The following is a 22,944-nucleotide window of genomic DNA, read 5'->3' as shown; positions in this document are numbered from 1 at the left end:
GCATTTACTTCTTCATATTTTTCGATATTTTCTAAATTTTCTGTAATGAATATATCATACACCCAGAAGAAAACAAATATATATTTTTTAAATTAAAGTTACATGTTTCAAAATACAAGAAAGTGAAAGTATATAATGTTACTACACCTTTGGAAGAAATGAACATGGCATATGCTAAGTCATGCTCATGAAGGTAAAGTAAAAATTACTCATTGGGGCAAAACCATACCTATTTTTTTTTCAATAGCAGCCTTCCTCATTCTGTGCCTGGGAGGGTAAGCTGATGAGTAACATATACAAACTATTCAAACAACACGCTGATCCTCCTTCCATTCTGGCTATAGGATGAAGTCATAATGTGTAAGTGAGGAGGCAAGTGCCAATTAAGCTCTGTAAACATTCAAAGAATTAGTACGTTGGTTTAAAGACACCATGTAAAGGTTTGGAAAGGAGATTGCTCAAAATGGAAAACAAAAAACACTTGGAAAAACACATTTGTGACATACTCTCATGGTTAAAATCATTTTATAAAGAGCTGTTGCAAATCAAGAAGAAGAACTTATATGATTCAGAAGTGAAGAAAATAAATGGCCAATTATTTTGCAAAGTTCAACTTAAAAAGTAATAGAAATACTTAAAGATAACTCTCATTTGGAAAGATGAGAAAAAAATGATCCCTATTCCCAGGAAAACCAGAGAGCTTGGGACTTGAACATACTGCTCGTGGAAATGGTACAGCCCTTCTGGAAGGCTGCTCACCAGCCTTAGATTTGTGCATGTCCTTGATCTGGCCATTCCACTTAGACCATGGACACGACTGTTCACGGATTTACCATAATGAAAAACTGGGAACTCTAAATGTTCAACAACTGAGAACTCGCTACATCAGTTATGATATCCATATATGTGGTATCATAACAAAGTAATGTGATATAGTTATTAAAATAAGTAGGAGTTTATTATTAAGAAATCAATTTAAAAGTGAGTAATCTTGTTAAAAACAATGCTACAGTATGATCTCATTTTGGGAAAAATGATACTTCATATTTATATGAATAGAGAAAGAAAGGAGTATGCTTCTTAAAATACGGGGTTTTTTTTTGGCGGTGAGAATTGCAGATTGCTTCTTTTTTCTTATCTAGATTAAAGAGAATCAAGGGGGAGATGGAGCTTAAAATACATAAATAATTAAAACGGACAAATCCCTTACATAAAAGCTGCATCTTAATTCAGGTACTCATGAGGCCTTACTTATTAAAACTTCCCTACAGCTGACTCGCAGCACTGGAAATCCATGTGTAGACCCCGAGTTATTTTTTGGAAATCTACATGAATCGCAGGATCTGTTTTTGTTGTAAGTGTATTAGAGGAGATTCAAAAGGGAGTCAAACACATACATATGGATTCTTTATCCTTTACAGTAACCGATGTTTTTCATAATTTTAGCGAAATTAAATTCCAGTGACTGAAAACAATATAATTATACATGCCAAGGTGCCAAGAGCGCCGCCCACCTGAGTCAGTTCATCCCTCTGCATGCGGACAGCAGGAATGCAGGAATTAGGCCCTGTTTTCTCGAGTGGATGCTCAGGTTAAAATTGTTGCTCAACATTTCACATCATGCTGGACATCTTCCCATTCCTAATCTCTTAAAATTTAGGAATTAGGCTATAACTATAAACATTCTGCGTTTATCTGCAAATCTGAAGGCTCAAAGAGAGTACTGTTTATAGAGATCATTTTTAAGTGCATTACTTAATTTGACCCTACGATAAGAAAACATGTCTGAAAGAAAGTTGGGAAAAGAATAGCTTGATTTAGTAGCAGAAGGGAGGAGATAAGAGAATTCACATTTACTGAATCACTAAGCAGTGGTAAGCTCTGTTTGGCATTCCATGTATATCACCTCTCTAATACTTAACAACAACCCACACAGATATTGAGAAGAATGCACTGCTGAAATTGTTCCAAAGAGTAAGTATTTACAGGACCACGTGCCATAGAAATTCAAGCAAAGACAGAACATAGTCTTACTATAATACCCTGAGGAAGCAAGGGGGCAGGAGAGTTTTTAGGTGAACCCCCTCCATTCTAGAGAATTGAAAATAGAGGCATAACAGAGTGAAGGAACTTGTCTGAGGCTAAACCATGATTAAAATGTGGCAGCAGCCCTGATTGGTTGGCTCAGCGGTGGAGCAGCGTTGGCCCGGCATGTGGAAGTCCTGGGTTCAATTCCGGCCAGGGCACACAGGAGAAGCGCCCATCTGCTTCTCTACTCTTCACCTTCCTCTCTCTATTTCTCTCTTCCCCTTCTGCAGCCAAGGCTCCACTGGAGCAAAGTTGGCCCGGTTGCTGAGGATGGGTCCATGGCCTCTGCCTCAGGCGCTAAAATGGCTCCAGTTACAATGGCGCAAGGCCTCAGATGGGCAGAACATCGCCCCCTAGTGGTTATGGTGGGTGGATTCCAGTCAGGCGTATGCGATAGTCTGTCTCTCTGCCTCCCTGCTTCTCACTTCAGAAAAATACAAAAAAAAAAAAAAAAAAAAAAGTGGCAGCACTGAGATATAAACCAGATACATACTGAACTCCTGAATGTGATGTATTTATTACACAACCTTATTCCCTTACAAGATGTCCAGTGTTCAAACCACAGATCACATGACTTATTAAAGAAAGAAAATATTGTGTATCTTTACTGGATAAACCACAATACTTAAGAATAATAGGACAATCATTATAGACCACTAGATCCTACCAAAACTAGGAACAGATGTAACAAAATCATTTATGTAATACACGGTATGCACAAAAGACAAAAATAATAAAGTATTTAATTAGCCTGGAAAGACATAGCATTTTTAAAAACTTTATTATTATTTTTTAAATTTATAGGTTGAGGCCCTGGCCTCAGCGGTAGAGCGTCGGCCTAGCGTGCGGAGGACCCGGGTTCGATTCCCGGCCAGGGCACACAGGAGAAGCGCCCATTTGCTTCTCCACCCCTCCGCCGCGCTTTCCTCTCTGTCTCTCTCTTCCCCTCCCGCAGCCAAGGCTCCATTGGAGCAAAGATGGCCCGGGCGCTGGGGATGGCTCCTCGGCCTCTGCCCCAGGCGCTAGAGTGGCTCTGGTCGCAATATGGCGACGCCCAGGATGGGCAGAGCATCGCCCCCTGGTGGGCAGAGCGCCGCCCCATGGTGGGCGTGCCGGGTGGATCCCGGTCGGGCGCATGCGGGAGTCTGTCTGACTGTCTCTCCCTGTTTCCAGCTTCAGAAAAATGAAAAAAAAAATAATAAAATAAATAAATAAATAAATTTATAGGTTGATTTTAGAGAGAGAGGAAGGGAGAATGAGACAGAAACATCGATCTGTTTCTGTATGTGTCCTGACCAGGGATCACACCGGCAAACTTTGCATATTGGGATGATGCTCTAACCATCTGAGCTATTTTTCTAGAGATCAGCAACAGAGTACAACCTTACTGAAGAAGTAAGTCTCATCCCAACTGGGAAGTATGCTTCACCAGAAAGCTACAATCAGACTGAATGCTGGCTCTGCGCTGACCATTAATAGACAATTACATGGAACTGCGTACTGAAACTCACATAATTTGTTAACCAGTGTCACCCCAATAAATTCAATTTTTAAGAAAGCTGAAAAAAGATTACAGTAACTACCAGCTGGGCTGTGTTTTAAGGATTAAATAAGGTAAACACAGAGGGTATAGATGGCCCAAATTTTTAGTCCCTTCTTCCTGGTTATAGGATAACAGGACATGGCCAAATTAACCCAAATGGGAATCCATTTCTAAGTGTTTTCTAGTCCTAATCCCAGTATGACTCAGTTTTTTCTTGAGATAACTCAGTGGATTTCTATTTTATAACATTTTATTATTCTATAATGGTTAGGTTCTCAAACTTTTCCTGTCTCCCCCCATCAGAATCAATCCAGGGTCTCACCCTCTTAGAACCTAATGGTTTGACAGAGAAACCTACATTAACTGACAAATTGTTCATAGGGGAACACCGTATAAGAACATGATGGTTTTACTTTTATGACAATACTCTGAATCCAGACCCTGCGTGGGACATTTAGGGGGAGGGAAACGCGAGGGCTGTGCCATGACCAGTCTGCAGGGCAGATAAACGGGGGCAGGAAGGAGCTGGCAGAAACCCACACATTGCCTCTATCGACTTCCACCCACCTAGAAGCAGGAACTTGCCAAACAATTTGAGCAAGTCTCCAATCAATTACTAAACAATTTTGTCATCTCCTAACACCTTGAAAATGAGGGAGACAAACAACATGTATGAAAGAAAAAATAGACAGCATTTACATCTACACTGGCAGACTGTCACACGTGCATTCAACAAAAATTTTAACTTCCAGCCCTGGCTGGATAGCTCAGTTGGTTTTGAGGAGCCACTGCGCCACTTCACCCGCAGGTGTTGTAAAGTACCAAAAGCTACAGAATTAATATTAATATTTGGGGAGGCTTGAAGAACATTTTATTAATTTGGGTTAAGGTGTGCAGAGAAATAGTGAGAAATAGTCTCTGTACTGTGTGATTGGCATGACCAGGATGGCCCTTGGCATTGTATTGTGAATGCAAAGGGGAGGAAAACATGGATCCCCAGACATTCCACCACGCCTGTGGGGCAAGGGGTGAACGGCTAGCCAGGTGCCGGGAGAGAAAAGCCAAAATAAACCTTTTCTTATAGCAATGAGCCATTTGCGGGCATTTATCCCCATGGCAACTACCTCTCTTATGTAAATGAATGTGGTTAATATGTGCGACTCTGGACAGAGAGATGGTGGATGAACACTAGAAAATATAGGAATGCCTTTTAATATGTAAAGAGACATCTTCCTACCATTGTGTTGATTTGTAAATTTTGTTTTCTCCAAAATGATGTATGGCTTGCAAATTGAACGTGGTCCTATCATGTTAAAGGACATATGACTATAACCAATAGTGGTAAGGGGCTCCTAATTACAATTTTTGCGTCTGTACTTCCCACTTACAAAACTATAAAAACTAGGTAAAACAAAGGGCCAGCGCGCTCTCCCTCAGACCTCTGTTGGAGTTGCCGCCGCTTGGCCAAGCTAGACAACAAAGCTTTGATGTGTAATCAACGGACTTTGTTCGTGTCTTCAATGTTTTGGGTCCCTCCGGATTAGGCTTAACAGTTTGAGCATTATCCTGAAATGCAGAGGTTGCTAGTAGCTTGATCCCCTGTCAGGGCACCTACAAGAACAGATCGATGTTCCTGTCTCTCTCTCCCTTCTTCTCTTGCTAAAATCAATTTAAAATAAATAAATTTAATTAAAAAAAATTTTAACGTCCACAGCTGAACATCTTTTTTAAGAGGAAGGGTTTTTTAGGCTGTTTATAGCAAGAGAAAGAAGCCCGTTCTTGGGGCCTGGGGTCTAAACCGCCCGCAGCACGGCCAGGTGGGAAAGCCACGCGTGCCCACCACCCTGGAGTTAGCAACTTTTTATACAACACGTAAGCTGTTCTGAAAGAACTTCCAGTCACTACAGACAAGAGGGGTGGGAGAAGCGAGCACAGCATCGCCAGGTCCTGGGAGAGGCGCATTCATTCGTAAGGAAGTCTTTGCGCCTTTGGATGAGCTGTGGGCAGCGGACCAAAAAATTCAAGAAGCAGAGGCTCTCGGGGTTTGATAGCACCTGGCTATTTTCTCTTTTAGATAATCGTGGAAACAGCCACCTGCATTAATCCAAAGTTTCAGCTGACACTCAGGAGTGTGGGCAGTCTTTTGTTGGTTTTGCCCTGATGTTGTTAGCTGATAACTCCTCCCTGCGGCTTCCTCCCACCCCCTCACCGGCTGTGATTTCATTTAGGGCATCGTGGAACTGCCTCCTTGTCAGGTGGTTTAAACGGGATAGCTGGGTTTAAGCAACACCAGGAGAGTAAACAGAAGTGCATAAACAAGGAAGGTGGTTTAGAAGTGCAGCACTGTCAGAGCAAAGAGAGAAGTCCGCCACCTGCTGACAAAGGTCAGAACTGTACAGATTTCCCTGACTGCCGTCTCACGAGGGGTGAGGGCGGGGCTGGATATCTATTGTAACATGGTAGGGTTCACCATACTAGATTTCACATTATTACACCAAAGATATAAATTACAAACTCTTAAAAGAGAATAAGGGTTAAAATATGATGCGAGATGTGTTATATGCCTCTACACGTTGTGATGCCTGGATTATTTTAAAAACAAACGAACAAAGGGTGATATGGAAATGATTCAATATAAACTATAGGGAACACCCAAACTGGTACGCACAGGTGGATCAAGGTCGGCTGAGGACCCCGGCGCAGAAGAAAATATTGGGCCCCCTAAAAAAAGGGAAGGCCCTGACCGGTTGGCTCAGCGGTAGAGCGTGGGCCGGGGGTGTGGAAGTCCTGGGTTCGATTCCCGGCCAAGGCACACAGGAGAAGCGCCCATCTGCTTCTCCACCCTTCCCCCTCTCCTTTCTCTCTGACTCTCTCTTCTCCTCCCACAGCCAAGGCTCCATTGGCCTGGCCCCCGTGCTGAGGATGGCTCCATGGCCTCCCCCTGAGGCATTAGAATGGCTCTGGCAGCAGAGAAGCATCGCCCCAGATGGGCAGAGCATCGCCCCCTGGTGGGCCTGCTGGGTGGATCTTGGTCAGTTGCATGCGGGAGTCTGTCTGACTGCCTCTCCGCTTCTAAATTCGGAAAAGTACACACACACAAAAAAAGAAGAGAAAATAAAAATACATGTTAACCATATTTTTAAATAAATAAAAAATATTATGTACTATTAATGTTAAAATTGCACATATGAAACCAAACTTGGTGTCATCAGAAAAAAGTGTCAAGTTGGGGTTTTGTGGGGCCCGTCAGACGTCGGGGCCCAGCGCATGCGCCTGGTGTGCCCACCGTTACATCTGCCTCTGCTGCTATGAGAACTAAAGGAGACTCTAAAACACTGCAAAAATGATGAAGGCCTGCAGGTTTCAGCCTGGCAGTTCATCTCTTTTCTCTCCCCTCTCTGCTGCCTCCACAGCAGTCTAGGACTTCTTTCTCTTTCATCCAGGATTACTGTAATTCCGCTCCTCAAGGGCAGCACAGTATACACCCCCCCCCCCCCTCAGCGAATGCCTAATAGGCCTAACCGTAAGGAGATCACAGAAACAGCAGACATAGGAGAGGCTGAGCAAACACAGATGTGAACCTTTTGTTAAAGAAGTGTCCATTTATAAAGGAAATCTCCATGTGTAAGAGTGTCTTCTACTATGTACCCGGAAGAGAAGGGAGATGAAATCACAGGAAAGTCTCACCTCCTTATCAGTGGCAAAGCACTGACTCAAATCTGGACAGGAGCACACACTCACTTCGCAGTGTTTTCCTTCCTACTCTGAACAGACCTCCCCCAAGCCTCTCTCTCTTTTGTCTCACTGTCCATGGTACAACTCTAAGCCACGGAAGAGTTGTTCACTTCCGCAGAGGTACCTCCCATGTCTATGTGAACATGGGGTGGGGTTCTGTAGAAAGTAACCTCACAGGGTGATCTGGTTACAAATTCCCGATGGGGCAGATAGTGAGCAGTCACGCCCAGGTCTGCAACTTCTCTAGTAAGTTTTATCTTTGCTTAAGCAAACCCTGTGCATTGTTCTTCTTTATCTAGGTTAACACACCTTTGGAAAGCATAAGCACCCTCAAGAAAGCACACAATCTTTTTTTTTTTTTGCAACAGAGATAGAGACTGAGAGAACAGATAGGGACAGACAGGAAGGGAGAGAGATGAGAAGCATCAAGTCTTTGTTGGGACACTTTAGTTGTTCATTGATTGCTTTCTCTTATGTGCCTTGACCAGGGGGCTACAGCAGGCCAAGTGACCCCTTGCTCAAGCCAGCAACCTTGGGCTCAAGTCAGCGACCATGGGGTCATGTCTATGATCCCACACTCAAGCCAACAACCCTATGCTCAAGCCAGTGAGCCCATGCTCAAGCCGGAGACCTCAGGGTTTTGAACCTGGGTCCTCTGCATCCCATTCTGACACTCTATCCATTGTGCCACCACCTGGTCAGGCTTATTTATTTTATTTATCTATTTATTTATTTTTTAAATTTTATTTACTGATTTCAGAGAGTGAGCGAGAAAGAGAGAGAGAGACAGGCACATTGAGCTGTTCCTGTATGTGCCTTGATCAGGGATTGAACCAGCAACCACTGTGCTTCAGGATGATGCTCAAAGTCACGGAGCTATTCGGCCAGGTCAAAAAACCACATAATCCTGCGTGGAGCTAGAGAATCTGCGTATCTTACAGTTCCCTACAAGCTGCTGATGCTGGTCCGGGAGCACTCAGAACCACTGGTGTATTTCAGTGCTGGCACATGGGATCTTACACTCAAAATATACAGTTTGCCCATCCTCGTCACAGTTTACAAAGTTAGCACTTACAGAAACTGTAAAAAACATCGCCCCATTGTGTGTGTGTGTGTGTGTGTGTGGGGGGGTACTGCGCATCCCCTGGACTCAATGGCTACTGCTGCTAATGCAATACAGAAAGTAGAAGGATGTAAGGATATTCAGGTTTGTGGCCAGCCGTAAGATTTTTTTGGATAAATTAAAAATACCAGTGTCGCCTGACCTGTGGTGGCGCAGTGGATAAAGCGTCGACCTGGAACGCTGAGGTCGCCGGTTCAAAACCCTGGGCTTGCCTGCTCAAGGCACATATGGGAGTTGATGTTTCCTGCTCCTCCCTCCCCCTTCTCTCTCTCTCTCTCTAAAAAATTAATAAAAGAAAAATAAAAAAAAAATACTAGTGTCCAGTTCAAGTACGACTTCTCTGAAATGTTAAAACAGGGCAAAATGATCATTGGACTGGGCCTAAAGCAATACTGCACCCCAAAGCACTATTAGCAAAGATAACCAGAAAGCAGATATTATGACTAGCTGATGATCACAGAACTGAAAAATAAAAACATTGTTTAGAATTAGTGTCCCTCTGACTACACAGATAGAAAAGTCTTTCTTTTATTGATGTAATTCATCTCCCTCCCTTTCTCATAAATACCTCTATTTTTTATTTTAACACAAAATGCTTCACAAATTTTCATGTCATCCTTGCGCAGGGGCCATGCTAATCCTCCGTACTATCCCAATGTTAGTATATGTGCTGCCGAAGCCGGCACATAAAAAACTTTCGCCCTATTTTCTAACCATAACAGTACTTGGGCTTCTGTCCGGAAAAGCTCTTTTACGGCTCACAAAAATGCTCCTTGCCCCTTATTTTGGCCTTTTAGTTTTGTGTTAACTTATCTAAAACTGTTCCAGCTAACCTAAAAATGGCTTATTAGATTAGGAAACCAAACTTTTCACGTGGTTAACTTGTTGTATGAGGATAATAAAAAGGAAACATGACAAGTGTGACTTCAAAGGACAAAGTCATATGCCTGGTATATATAAACATTTTCATACTGGCAAATCTGGGGATTCAAGATGATCTTGGATATATTCTTTGCCCATGATAAGAATTTAACATATTTCTCTTATTTTCCAAAACACTTTATTCAAACTGAACCGATTTTGTGATTGTTACCGTTCAAATGCCACCACATCCATCAGCTATTACCAAATGTCATCCCCTATTCCTTTGAAATCCACGTAGCCTTTTATTGATATCTCATATTTATATTCAGTCATTCTAAAAGTACTGTTAAGCTAGTCGCAACAATCATCTCATTAGCATGTATGAAAGCAGTGGTTATGTCTCAAGAACTATTTAAGATCTAGACATTTGAGGTGTGAATGGAAAAATTTTTACTCTTGGGGTGCCTGGAAGCGCAAAGCTATTCTGAGTTTGTGTTCTTTATGGCTGGAGTACCAAGTACTTGGCTTAGCTGGACTGCTCCGTTTCTACCAGACAACTGACCCCCAGGAATACTTGATTATATACACATACATGTGTTTTCCTCTGATCAAATATTAAGTCACTATTTACTGAATGGCAACTGATACAGAAAAAGAACAGGTGCTATGGTGTTTTGTGGCAGACTGCTAATTGCCTAATTAACGCACACTCTCCCTTCTTTCTTACTCAATTTTATCAGGGGAAGCAATTTGCTCAACCAAAAAAAAAAAATCTGTCTCCTTTACAGTTGGGGTGGCCATGTGACACTGTTCTCTCCAATGACATGTACGGAGAAAGTTCTGCTTTACTTGAAATAGGTTTCCTCCTTCCTGTTCCCTTTCTGCTGCCTCAAAAATAGGTATGCTGGCTAGGACTTCAACAGCTATCTCATGACCGTAAGAAAAGCCAAGAAATTTCAAAGACATCCTTTACACCAACTACCTATTTTATGGGTTTCTTGTTCAACTGCAAAAATAAAATCTGTATTATATATTGGAGCCACTGTTTTGGGTCAAATGCAATTAATAAAACAGAAAAATCAAGAAATACACACCACTCCAGTCTCTTAAGAACACATACAACGGTAAACAATACACAGCAGTGCATAAACTGATACATTTTGAGGAATCATCAGGAAATACCACAGGAGTTCAGGGAATATGCTTTGTAAAACAAATCGAGAATTTAGCACCAGTCCTAAAAGCTCAGACATTTGAGTACTGATATAAATTACACAAAAGTTAAGCTATAGAAATATTTCAAAAGCCTAACTCAGGGGTCGGGAACCTATGGCTCGTGAGCCAGATGTGGCACTTTTGTTGGATGCATCTGGCTCGCAGACAAATCTTTAATAATAAAAAAATAACGTTAAAAATATAAAACATTCTCATGTATTACAGTCCATTCATTTCCTACCACTCATGTTCATGGTTGCGGGTGGCTGGAGCCCATCACAGCTGTCCTCCGGGACAACACCAAATTTTTATTGGGTAATGCCTAACGTACACGTGTGGTTGTATGGCTCTCACAGAATTACATTTTAAAATATGTGGCGTTCATGGCTCTCTCAGCTAAGAAGGTTCCCGACCCCTGACCTAAGTGACAGTGATACTATTAACCCACTGAAGCAGTTGTTAGTCTTGGTTTCGCCTCCTCCCTTTTCTAAGTATAAACTCACTACTTCACACTTACTCAGTGACAGTGTCCAGAAAACATCTGATACTATCTTAGGATAGACGAAAGGAGGAAGTTTTTGTTAGAAGTCCATCTCCAGGAAGGAAACACACTGAAGTTTCAAAACCAGCACCAGCTATTTAAGAAGTAGCCCTCGGTTTCACAAGGAAGCCATAAATAGCTGAAACGTGTTTAAATTAGAAAGGACAATTTTAACAGGCTGGAGAGCTTCTAGAGACAGTTCCATCTCCTCTGTCCTGCTGCCCAAATAATGCCCACTTTCCTCGCTGCTCTTTAGGGGATAACGTCAAGGCTATATATACATTAGTGGTGGTTTTGTGCTTGCTTGTTATTTCATTGGATAGATGCTTTTCCTTTGGGAGAATTTAATAAAGGATGTGAGATGAATTGAATGATTATACCATCTCATCTTTTTTTTTTAAAGATTAGTTTCCTATTACAGAAAAATACATAATTTGAAGGTAAAAAAAAGAATTAGGGTATTTTCTAGTAATGCAGACGTTAGTGTGGGGCTTCAGAATGAGTCACCCCAAGATGTGCCTCTGTGGTGTGCAGACTGGGCGACTTTAGCCAGAGGGATGAAGAGAAACTTTTGCCCCCCTTAACTACCTAAGTGAACTTGCATCAGGGGCCTCGCCCCTTAGAAAAGAGAGTTAGAAACCTCTTTGACTATCCTGCAATGAAGTCTCCAGGGCACCTGAACTATCCCTCGCTCAGAATGTCCATACACCTCTTTCCATTTCTGTCTCTGGACCTGCACACGGGGTCTCTTGGCTGTCTCACGGATGTGGGCTTCCCGTCCACATGTATGTATTAACCCTTTGAGCAGCCGGTGTTTTTCATGCTTGCTGGCCCCTGGAAGTGAATTTTTTCCCCCCCAAAAATGAAATTAGGTCCAGTTCCAGTTTCATTAACTTAAAATCATGTTTGTTTGATAACCAATCTATGGAAACAAGAAGAACACACATTTGCCTTTTCATAATGTTGCCTTACATGTGTACAATCGTACCCTGGATGGTCAGGAGGCATGAGGACGTACATGAACGTTCGTACTGCTCAAAGGGTTCAATGTCATTTTCTCTTGCAATCTTCTCCTGTCTGTTTGATTATCAGAACAGCCGGAAGAACTTTGAGGGTAGAGGGAAGTTTCTTCCTCCCTACCTTAGGAAAGCAGTTGGTATGTAAAATTAGAGGAAAGGAGCAGTTAATTCCATTTAATTCAATAATTGGAGAAATTAGATGAACTGGACAGCAATACACAATGAAGTAGGTAGAGGCAGGTGACGTAAGGCTGGAAATGGTAAGATATAATGTAAACAAGAATATGCAGAAATCAGCAGCTGTCAGTCAATGAGAATACACCTGATGAAACGGCGTCCGTGCACCTGTGTCCCTATCGCCTGCCTTCCCACCTCCTCTGCACCTCATCGTCACCGCTGTTCCCTCTTCTCTTCCATCTTTAATCACTTGCTTTTCACCGTCCTGCTGCCTCCCAACAGACTTTGTGCCAACCATTCCAGAACAAAACAAAACAAAACAAAACACACGCCCCCGGCACAAGTGTTTCTCAGTCCACAATCACTTTCTGGTTTTATTCATTGTTTTGCCAGTGGCTGCTCCAGCCACAATAGCCTTTCAGTCCAACTTGTGACCTCTGCAGTCTGATACTGCTGATTCTGTTCCTATTTTTGGAAACATTTCCTGTTACTGCACCTCTGACGGCTGTTTTCCTACTGAGCACCCCTTAAATGGCACAATTCTTGCTCTAACATGGATAAGAAAGCACATCCATCCCGTTGGTCAATTTCTTCTTTTTTTATTTAATGAGAGCAGGCAGACAGGGACAGACAGGAAAGGAGAGAGAGAGAGAGACGAGAAGGATCAACCCGTCTTTGTGGCACTTTAGTTGTTCACTGATTACTTTCTCATTTGTGCCTTGGCTGGGAGGCTCCAGTTGAGCCAGTGGCCCCTTGCTCAAGCCAGTGACCATGGGATCATGTCCATCATCCCACACTCAAGCTGGTGATCCTACACTCAAGCTGGCAACCTCCGGGGTTCGAACCTGGGTCCTCAGTGTCCTAGGTTAACGTTCTATCCACTATGCCATCACCTGGTCAGGCCCCTTGATCAATATCTTGATGTCACAATCTGGTTGTTCTCTTTCTGTAATATGAAGCGAAAACGTGAATATGCCAAATCTCAAGTTTTTTCTGGCCACTTCTGAAACTATACAGAAGCTCTTCCCAAAACACCACTGCCATCTCAAGTACCATGAGAGTACTTCAATTCATTCATAGCAAAAACCCACTAGGGAAAAATGATCATAAATGACGCTAGAAGCATTATGCGGAAAGTTCTAGATAATGTGTGTGTGTGTGTGTGTGTGTGTGTGTGTGTGTGAGAGAGTGTGTGAGTGACAGTTCTAGGAGCCAGCCTGCAGCCCCCTGAGGCTTATGAACTAGGTCGGGCTCCTCCTGTCCTGCCCCCAGACTTCCCTACAGTGAAGCAAAACCTCAGGGTTTTCTCACCTTCCCCAAAGCCCAGGAGGAATAGCCACATTAGGGGGCCCCAGAAAGCTGGTCTTGGAGGGGAGGTAGGGTGGCCATGGGCGTGGATCTCTGCACCCTGGGGCCAGACACACAGAAGTGCCTTTGGTGGTGGTGAACACGCCTCCAGGTGTTAGACCAGCAGAGTCAGACGGGACCCTGGGTTCAGCAACCTCAATACCTGAGTTCCGGCTCAGAAAGAACTCAGAGGCAAGGCTCAAACTGTAAGAGAAGGTTTATTTAGAAAACAATTTGTTTTTGCTGGCATATCAGAATGTTAAAGTATTTTTGTACTTCAATCTTGTTTCCGTTCACCTTACTGAACTCATTCATTCTAACAGGTTTTCACTTGGTTCATCAGGATTTTCAAGGTAGACAATTACACTGTCTTTGTTTTCAAGTATGTATATATATTTTTGGTCTCTCTTTCCATTTTTTTTGGGGGGAGGATTTTTATGCGAGTTTATTTCCGCCAAGCTGCTGACATGTTGGGCGGCAAGATCTCAAATGCTCAGCTCCATTTTTGTTATTAATGATCACTTTTGTCACATCTCAGAAGGCAGGAGCGATCCCATCTTCCTCTACAGCACAGCACAGCTGTCCTCACACACACCACTGCACACGAGAATCTGACATGTATATCTTAAAATAAACTCAAGTGATTTCACACTCATTTTTTTTTGAGATTCACCGACATACAGGGTTTGCAGAAAATGTAATACTTTATAGCTTTCATTTTCTTTGAGGTGGGACTCCGTTTCTTATTACAGATAAAACATCTAGCTTTCTGAAGGTTGAGTGATTTCTCTTTATTAGAGTGCTAAACATTGACTGTGGGCAGGAATAACTTTTGAGGAAAAAAAAAGACAGAAAAAGAGATAATATGCTCATCAAACAACAAAACAAAATGTAATCTAGTTGCAAATCTCTCTAAATGAATAAACAAACAAACAGTGTGCATTTTGCTAGAGCTGTCATAACCAAATATCAGCCCAGGTGGCCTAAGCAACCCCAATTTATTTGGTCAGTTCTGGAAGCTGGAGGTCCAAGGTTAGATGTTGGCAGGGACGGGTTCCTCTGAGGCCTCTCTCCTGGGCTTGCAGATGGCCACCTCTTGCTGCCTTGCTCAGGAGTCCGTCCTTCTGTGCACAGATGCCTCTGCTTTTTCTTCCCTTTCTTATAAGGACACAGTAATATCGGATCAGGGCCCTCCCTAACAACCTCATTCTAAATTCACCACCTCTTTAAAGACCTTACCTCTAAATGGGGTTACATTCTGAGGTAGTGGTTGGGACTTCGACATTTGAATTTTGGGGGACAAAATCCAGCCCCTAACAAAGGGTCACATCCAGGAAACATTAAATGGAATATTAGACTGCAAGAGGATGTTAACGGAATCTTCCTGTTTAGGTTCAATCCAGGAACCAGGATGGCAGGTATCACACTTAATGGCAAGGGGAAGAACCCCCCAAGCATACCATTTAGTAAGGAAATGGAGCAATGGTAAAAAACGTGAAGAAAGTCTATGTAAACAGCTGTTCAAGGGGGTGGTTCGTGAAGGTGACCTTCTCACCGGGCTAGCAAGAGGGGCCTTCATAACTACTGGCTCAGAAGTGACCACATTTTATGGGCAAGCAAAAGCTTGCCCAACTGCAAGGAGGTGAAAAGAACTAAAAATACTGGTGAGCCTTACTAAAGTCTCACCTGATATTCATAGGAAATCATCTTATATATAAAATATAAGATTGGACTTATTTATTGACAGAAATGAGACTGAATTTTTGTGATCTTAAAATACACTGTGAGTGAGCAAAAAGTCGCGGGCCTATCAGTTTTTAGCAGGAGGGAGAAAGATAACTACCACTGAATAAACTTGAAAGGGACCGCAAGAGAGCAAAATAAATTTGTGTGTTCTTGCTAGGTAGCTCAGTTGGTTAGATAGAGGGACGTTCCAATACGCCAAGGTGGTGGGTTTGATTCCCAGTCAGGTCACACTCAAGAATCAACAAAATCAATGAATAAAAAAATGATTTTAGCCTGATCAGGCGGTGGCGCAGTGGATAGAGCTGCGGACTGGGATGAGGAGGACCCAGGTTCGAGACCCCGAGGTCGCCAGCTTGAGCGCGGGCTCATCTGGTTTGAGCAAGGCTCACCAGCTTGAGCCCAAGGTCGCTGGCTCAAGCAAGGGGTACTCAGTCTGCTGAAGGCCCGCGGTCAAGGCACATATGAGAAAGCAATCAATGAACAACTAAGGTGTTGCAATGCGCAACGAAAAACTAATGATTGATGCTTCTCATCTCTCGGTTCCTGTCTGTCTATCCCTATCTATCCCTCTCTCTGACTCTCTCTCTGTGTCTCTGTAAAATAAAAAAAAATTAAAAAAAAATTAAAAATAAAAAGAAAAAAGATTTTAAATTAAAAAAAATACAAAATAAAGTTGTATTTAATTTACATCCCTTGCTATTCAACATGTAGCTCACATCTTTAGAAGAGCTCTTAGAGATCATCTAATTTAATTCCATTTTTAAAAAATAATAAAACCTTTAATTTCTCTAGTTTAAAGATTATAATTCAATTTCCCTCCAATAAAAGAGGTTGGAAATGTTTGTTCTCATCAGCTAGCTCTTTCTGTTTACCAAACAGTCTGTCAAATGAAGCCATTCTTTTCCATGAATGTAATTTAGTTTGAAATCCCTTATGTATCTGAGCTTTTAAACTCCCATAGGGAAAGGTCTGTATACAATTTCCTTTAACAACAATCAGAAGAACGAGATATTCAGATGGGCTTTAAATTTAAAAGTCAGATTGAGAGATTTCTTTTAACATCCATGGGACTAAAGAAATTTTTCTCAGCTTTTTTTTTTTTTCCAAGTGAGAGGAGGGGAGATAGTGAGACAGATTCCCATGTGTGTGCCAACCGGGATCCAGCTGGCGACACCTGTCTAGGACCGATGCTCTGCCCATCGGGGGCCAAGGTTACATTTGAGCTATTTTTAGGGCCTGAGGCGGAGACTTCAAGGAGCCATCCTCAGCACCCAGGGCGATGTGCTCAAACCAATGGAGTCATGGCTGTGGGAGGGGAAGAGAGAGAAAGAGAGAGAGTGAAAGAAGGGGGAGGGGTGGAGAAGCAGATGGTGGCTTCTCCTGTGTGCTTTGACAGGGAATTGAACCTGGAACCATCCACACGCCAGGCTGATGCTCTACCACTGAGCAAACCAGCCAGGGCCTCAGCTTTCAAAAACAACTTCAGAAACACAAATAAAGCATGTGGAATTTAAAATAACAGGGAAAGTTGGTAAATTTGCTATTGCTATATTAAGGGCATTACATTTTCTGTCCAAAATGACACTACAATTTCCAGATCAGCCTCTGGAATTAATACAGTAGGACACTAAATTCCAAGTTATTTTACTGAGAGCTCAAGCTAGATTTGGGTATCCAAATGCAGAATTTTATAAAAACAAATGAAACCCATACTTCTGTATAACCTGTCCAACAAGAATAATGACCAAAGTAAGTGGCAGAGTCTGAGAGTCTTGAAGTTGTAGACAGATTGTGGAGGATAACTGTGGGACAGGAAAGATACCATTTTTTCATCACAAATATCTGGTAAAGGCCTGGCCTGTGGTGACACAGTGGGATAAAGCGTCGACCTGGAACACTGAGGTTGCCGGTTTGAAACCTTGGGCTTGCCTGGTCAAGGCACATATGGGAGTTGATGCTTCCTGCTCCTCTCCCTTCTCTCTCTCTTTCCCCTCTCTCTAAAAATCAATAATAAAAAAAAATCTGGTAAAGACCCTTGTAAGATTTTTTACCACCATAATCCAGAAAGAATAAAGAGTTCTTACAAATAGCACATATGTGTATAAACACACACACACACACACACACATTTAAAATACATGTTTTACTTTAAAATCGTTTCCTATTAAAAGTGGTTGCATCTTGCCCTGGCTGGGTAGTTAGAGTTATAGTCCCAATATGCCAAGATTGTGGGTTTGATCCCCACTCAAGAGTACATTACAGCCTGACCAGGTGGTGGCGCAGTGGATAGAGCGTCGGACTGGGATGCGGAAGGACCCAGGTTCGAGACCCCGAGGTCGCCAGCTTGAGCACAGGCTCATCTGGCTTGAGCAAAGAGCTCGCCAGCTTGGACCCAAGGCCCCTGGCTCCAGCAGGGGGTTACTCAGTCTGCTGAAGGCCCACGGTCAAGGCACATGTGAGAAAGCAATCAATGAACAACTAAGAAGTCGCAACGCGCAACGAGAAACTGATGATTGATGCTTCTCATCTCTCTCCGTTCCTGTCTGTCTGTCCCTGTCTATCTCTGCCTCTGTAAAAAAAAAAAAAAAAAAAAAAAAAAAAATTTCACATTGAAAAAAAAAAGAGTACATTACAAGAATCAACCAAGAAATGCATAAGTGGGACAACAAATTGATGTTTCCCTCTCTCCCTTCCTCTCTCTCTAAAAACAATCAATAATTAAAAAAAAAATTAAAAAGTGATTGTAGCCCTGGCTGGCTAGCTCAGTTGGTTAGAGCATCGTCCTGAAAAGCAGGGTTGTGAGTTCAATCCCTGGTCCTGGCACATACAAGAATCAGCCAATGATGGCATGAATGGAACAACAAATTGATGTTTCTCTCTCTCCTCCTTCCACTCTCTCTAAAATTCAATAAATGAAAATATTTTTAAGTTACTGTGTCTTACACTGAACTGTTTTTATACACAACACTTCTGGCAACAAATCTGTGGGTATTTTTCTTCACACCAACCAATTCAACTCTCCGACCAGTTCAATTTTGATACAATCTATAGCGAGTGTCTGATTCCATAAGTTAAGGGTTCAGTTCCATAAATCTGCTCTCTACTTCAGATGGCACCCATATGTCTGGTTGAGTATAAATTTGAGGGTTCCTACAAATCCCCTCCGTCAGATCCCATAAATTGCACACAACTCACAAGAGTGCTGTACTTATGGCTACAGGTTTATTACAAAGAATGCAACTCAGAAGAGCCAAATGGAAGCTGTAGAAGCAAAGGGTAAGGTATGGGATAAGGGGCTGTCCAAGCACACCACCCTGCCAGCACCTTAGGTCACCCAACCGGAAGCTCTCCTTGAAGGGTTTTTATGGGGGCTGTTATGGAGGCAAGATGGACTAATTCACTGGCCAGAGGTGATCAGCCCAAACTCCAGCCCTTTTCTCCTCCACAGAAGGGGAGAGGAGGGGCTGGCTGATTGTTCCAATCCTGTAATCATGCCTTGATCTTTATGGAGACCAGCCCATATCCTGCACCTGGAAGGCATCTGATGGCAAAGTCTACCTCATTAGCAGACAAGAGACACTCTTAACCCTTCGCTGCAAGGGTGAAGAAGCAGAGAGACGATTCCCCTGAATGCCCTGACCAGGAATCAAACCCGGGACTTCCACACGCTGGGCCGATGCTCTACAGCTGAGCCAACCGGCCAGGGCCGTATTATAAGTTTTTAAACAGAAAATTCTTTTATGAGCCATATAAAGATATTCAGGAACAAATTTTTGGTTTGGTACAAAAAGAAGCCACCAAAGCTCTCTAAGCAGGACAGACAGCACCAGGAACAAAGTGAAATGTCTGAGATAAAAACTTGCTGCAGCCTGACCTGTGGTGGCGCAGTGGATAAAGCGTTGACCTGGAAATGTTGAGGTCGCTGGTTCGAAACCCTGGGCTTGCCTGGTCAAGGCACATATGGGAGTTGATGCTTCCAGCTCCTCCCCACCTTCTCTCTCTGTCTCTCCTCTCTTTCTCTTTCTCCCTCTCTGTCTCTCTCTCCTCTCTAAAATAAATAAAAAAAAAAGTTTATGGCCTGACCTGTGGTGGCGCAGTGGATAAAGCGTTGACCTGGAAATGCTGAGGTCGCTGGTTCGAAACCCTGGGCTTGCCTGGTCAAGGCACATATGGGAGTTGATGCTTCCAGCTCCTCCCCCCCTTCTCTCTCTCTGTCTCTCTCTCTCTCTCCTCTCTAAAATGAATAAATTAAAAAAAAAAAAAACTTGCTGCTGTGGGTATACAGGTGGAGAAAAGAAATAACAAGCTCAGAATAATTTAATTCTCGCAATAAACAAAGCCTAGAAATTATAGGTGCATGAGACATATAGGAGTTAACATTTGTATTAACTTTTAGTATATATAAAATACTTCTGCATTCAATAGCATCGAAATAGTTTCTTTGATCCATCAGAACATATCATTGAAGCTGAATTATTCTTTGTAGCACATGGACCTAAAATGATTAGTATTTAGTTAGAATCATAGATTGTCAACTAATTTGTCATAGATATTTGGCCCCAGAAGTTCACGTGTGTAGCACATGGGTCCGGAGGATATCTGGAGTATATACACTCCCCTCAGTAAGCACATCAAAATGTAACCTATCGGGATGAATGGACTTTTAAAAAAATGAAAAGTCCCCAACTTTGCAGCAAATACTGCTTATAATGTACCTCAAATAGAATTCTTTAAACACTCTATTACCAAAAAAATAAAAATAAAAATAAAATTGTGAATAGATTTCTAAAGTGTTAGGTTTGGGAGAAAAATGACCACAAAGACACTTTTTGGTGGTTTAAGACAAGAAGAAACCATATTCAAATACAGAATAAATAATGCCTGAACTCCAACGGGTTTAATGGCCTTATTTTAACCACTGAGAAGATACGCCTATTCGGGATCTAGCTCATCCTGGCCCCGGTGCAGAAACAAGCCCTTTGCTGGAGCTGGATTTGTTGCAAGGCTGTGCGGGGGACGCGGGCGGGAGGAGGCAGCCGGTCCCGACGTCAGTTTCTCTCCTGAGAAACGCGCTGGACAGCAGGAGGTTGCCGGTTTCCTTATCACCTATTCGCTGCCCTTCTGTTTCAAAAGGAGATGGAACAAAGGCCCCTACTGCTGCCGTCGAGGGTCTAGACGGGTCCCCTGGGCGCTCCGGGCGTCCCAGCAGCGGCCGGGGCGCCCCGCGGGCCCTCCCGCGCCCCGGCGCGCCCAGTCCCCGTACTCACCATCTCGATGATCTTGGTCTTCCGCCCCGTCTTCCTCTTCAGGGTGAATATGTACTGGGCCAGCACCACCCCCGCCACCAGGGCGCACACGCTGGCGCTTGCTACCGCGCCCACCCGCGCCACGGCCGCCGGGTCCATGGACACAGCCTCGTGCGCCTCCCAAGCGGAAAAGAACAGGACGCCGGGCCGCTGGGGGCCTGAGAAACGCGAGCCCGCGAAGAGCCTGGACGCCCCGCCCCTGGCGCAAGCCCCGCCTTCGATGAAAAGTCCCACCCACGGGCGTCGAAGGGCGGGGACAGGGGAATGGCGGGAGGGCGTGGCCTGCGTCGGGAGCCGAGGAGGGCAGGTGGGCCTCCCCCAGAGCCTACGAGCCGGAACTGGCCAAGCACTGAAAAGGGAATTGTGTGAATTCTATTTCTCTGCTAATGAGGACCAGGCAGTGGTTCATTCTAGCCACGCCCAATAGAAAAACGATTCCAACCTGGGCCCATTCAGAAAAATAACCTCCAACTTGCATCCACCTCGGCGGCTCTGGACTACAACGCCCAGAAGGCGCCGCGGCGCAGCCCGCCAACAGGCGCAGTGGTGCTGGCAGCAGAGCGTCCTGACACTCGGTGCGCAGCTGGCAAAACAGCGGAGCGAAAAGGAGGCCCAGGGTATGTGAGGAAATACTTTCAAGCCATATATCTGATAAGGGTTCATATCAAGAGTATGAATAACTCAACAACAAAAACAAGTAACCCAGTTAAAAAATGGGCAATGGCCAACAATTTTATAAAAGATGCTCAACATCACATTAAAAGATGCTCAACATTAAAAAATCAGGAAAATGCAAATCAAAGTCCTGAGGTATCACTTCACACAGTTAGGAAGACCAATATATACTGTTCACAACAATTAGGGGATATTTCAAAGTGAATATGAAGCGATAAAATATCCCTAATTGTTGCAAGCAGTATGTATATGTATGTATTTAAAAACCCAGAAAACAGGCGGATTAAGGTCGGTTGAGGGCTTGGGCGCAGAACATATTGGGCCCCTTAAAAAAAGAGAGGGAGCCTGACCTGTGGTGGCGCAGTGGATAAAGCATCGACCTGGAAATGCTGAGGTCCCCGGTTCGAAACCCTGGGCTTACCTGGTCAAGGCACATTGATGCTTCCAGCTCCTCCCCCCTTCTCTCTCTCTGTCTCTCTCTCCTCTCTCTCCCTCTCTGTCTCTCTCCTCTCTAAAAAATGAATAAATAAAATAAAAAATATTAAAAAAAAAATATTAAAAAAAAAAAAAAAAAAAAAAAAGAGAGGGAAGGCCTTGGCCGGTTGGCTCAGTGGTAGAGCGTCGGCCTGGTGTGCAGGAGTCCCGGGTTCGATTCCCGGCCAGGGCACACAGGAGAAGCGCCCATCTGCTTCTCCACGCCCCCCTCCTTCCTCTCTGTCTCTCTCTTTCTCTCCCGCAGCCGAGGCTCCACTGGAGCAAAAGATGGCCCGGGCGCTGGGGATGGCTCCTTGGCCTCTGCCCCAGGCGCTAGAGTGGCTCTGGTCGCGGCAGAGTGACGCCCCGGATGGGCAGAGCATCACCCCTGGTGGGCGTGCCGGGTGGATCCCGGTCGGGCGCATGCGGGAGTCTGTCTGACTGCCTCCCAGTTTCCAGCTTCAGAAAAATACAAAAAAAAAAAAAAAGAGAGGGAAAATAAAAATACATGTCAACCATATTTTTAAATAAATAAAAAATGTTATATACTATTGATGTTAAAATTGCACATGTGCAACCAAATTTGGTGTCACTAGAAAAGTGTAAAGTTGGGGTTTTGCAGGGCCCTTCAGAAGTCGAGGCCCAGGGTGCATGCCTGGTGTGCCCACCTGGTGTGCCCGCTGTTAAATCTGCCTCTGCCAAAACACAATAATGGAAAATAACAAGTGTTGGCGAGGACGTGGAGGAACAGGAAACTTGTTCACTGCTGTAGGAATGTGACTTGGTGCAGCCACTGTGAAACGTCCCTCAAAAGCTCACAAACAGAACTACGAGAGACCCCAGCAAGCCCGCTCCGGGCTCGACCCAAAGGAACGGAGGACCCGCACTCAGCGTCAGCATTTTTGCGTTCACTGCAGCGCAGTTCGTAAGAGCAAAGATGTGCAAACAACCTAAATGTCCAACAACAGATGAGTGAAGAGAATGGGGCTTATGCTTCAAATGGAATACTATTCAGCCTTTACAAAGAAGAGTGTTTGCCCTGGCTGGATGGCTCCATTGGTTACAACATCCTCGGGAAGAGTGGAGGTTGC

General features: G+C 43.7%; 2 protein-coding genes and 1 non-coding gene across 5 annotated transcripts in view; 1 reads left to right on the top strand and 2 right to left on the bottom strand.

Moving 5' to 3' along the window:
- Positions 1 to 20,900, bottom strand: part of NT5C3A (5'-nucleotidase, cytosolic IIIA) — a 54,133-nt gene extending 33,233 nt beyond the window's left edge. Inside the window, exon 1 of one of the 3 annotated variants that reach the window (XM_066354409.1) lies at positions 20,666 to 20,900. In XM_066354409.1, the coding sequence (XP_066210506.1) occupies positions 20,666 to 20,803 (138 nt within the window). In that variant the 5' untranslated portion in view covers positions 20,804 to 20,900. The remainder of the gene's footprint in view (positions 1 to 20,665) is intronic. The other 2 variants (XM_066354410.1, XM_066354412.1) reach the window with 2 other exon arrangements.
- On the bottom strand, positions 9,071 to 9,175 carry LOC136384326 (U6 spliceosomal RNA). The gene has a single exon (XR_010747599.1). It is a non-coding gene; the product is annotated as a U6 spliceosomal RNA (small nuclear RNA).
- A 111-nt stretch (positions 20,901 to 21,011) lies between the features above and the next one.
- Positions 21,012 to 22,944, top strand: part of BBS9 (Bardet-Biedl syndrome 9) — a 384,264-nt gene continuing 382,331 nt past the window's right edge. Inside the window, exon 1 of the mRNA XM_066354391.1 lies at positions 21,012 to 21,321. The gene's annotated coding sequence lies outside the window, so the exon portion shown is untranslated. The remainder of the gene's footprint in view (positions 21,322 to 22,944) is intronic.

The sequence above is a fragment of the Saccopteryx leptura genome, chromosome 12 (genome assembly GCF_036850995.1).
Source record: "Saccopteryx leptura isolate mSacLep1 chromosome 12, mSacLep1_pri_phased_curated, whole genome shotgun sequence".
Lineage (NCBI taxonomy): Eukaryota > Metazoa > Chordata > Mammalia > Chiroptera > Emballonuridae > Saccopteryx > Saccopteryx leptura.
Note: the sequence above shows the minus strand (reverse complement) of the source record. Positions and strands in the feature narration are given on the sequence as shown.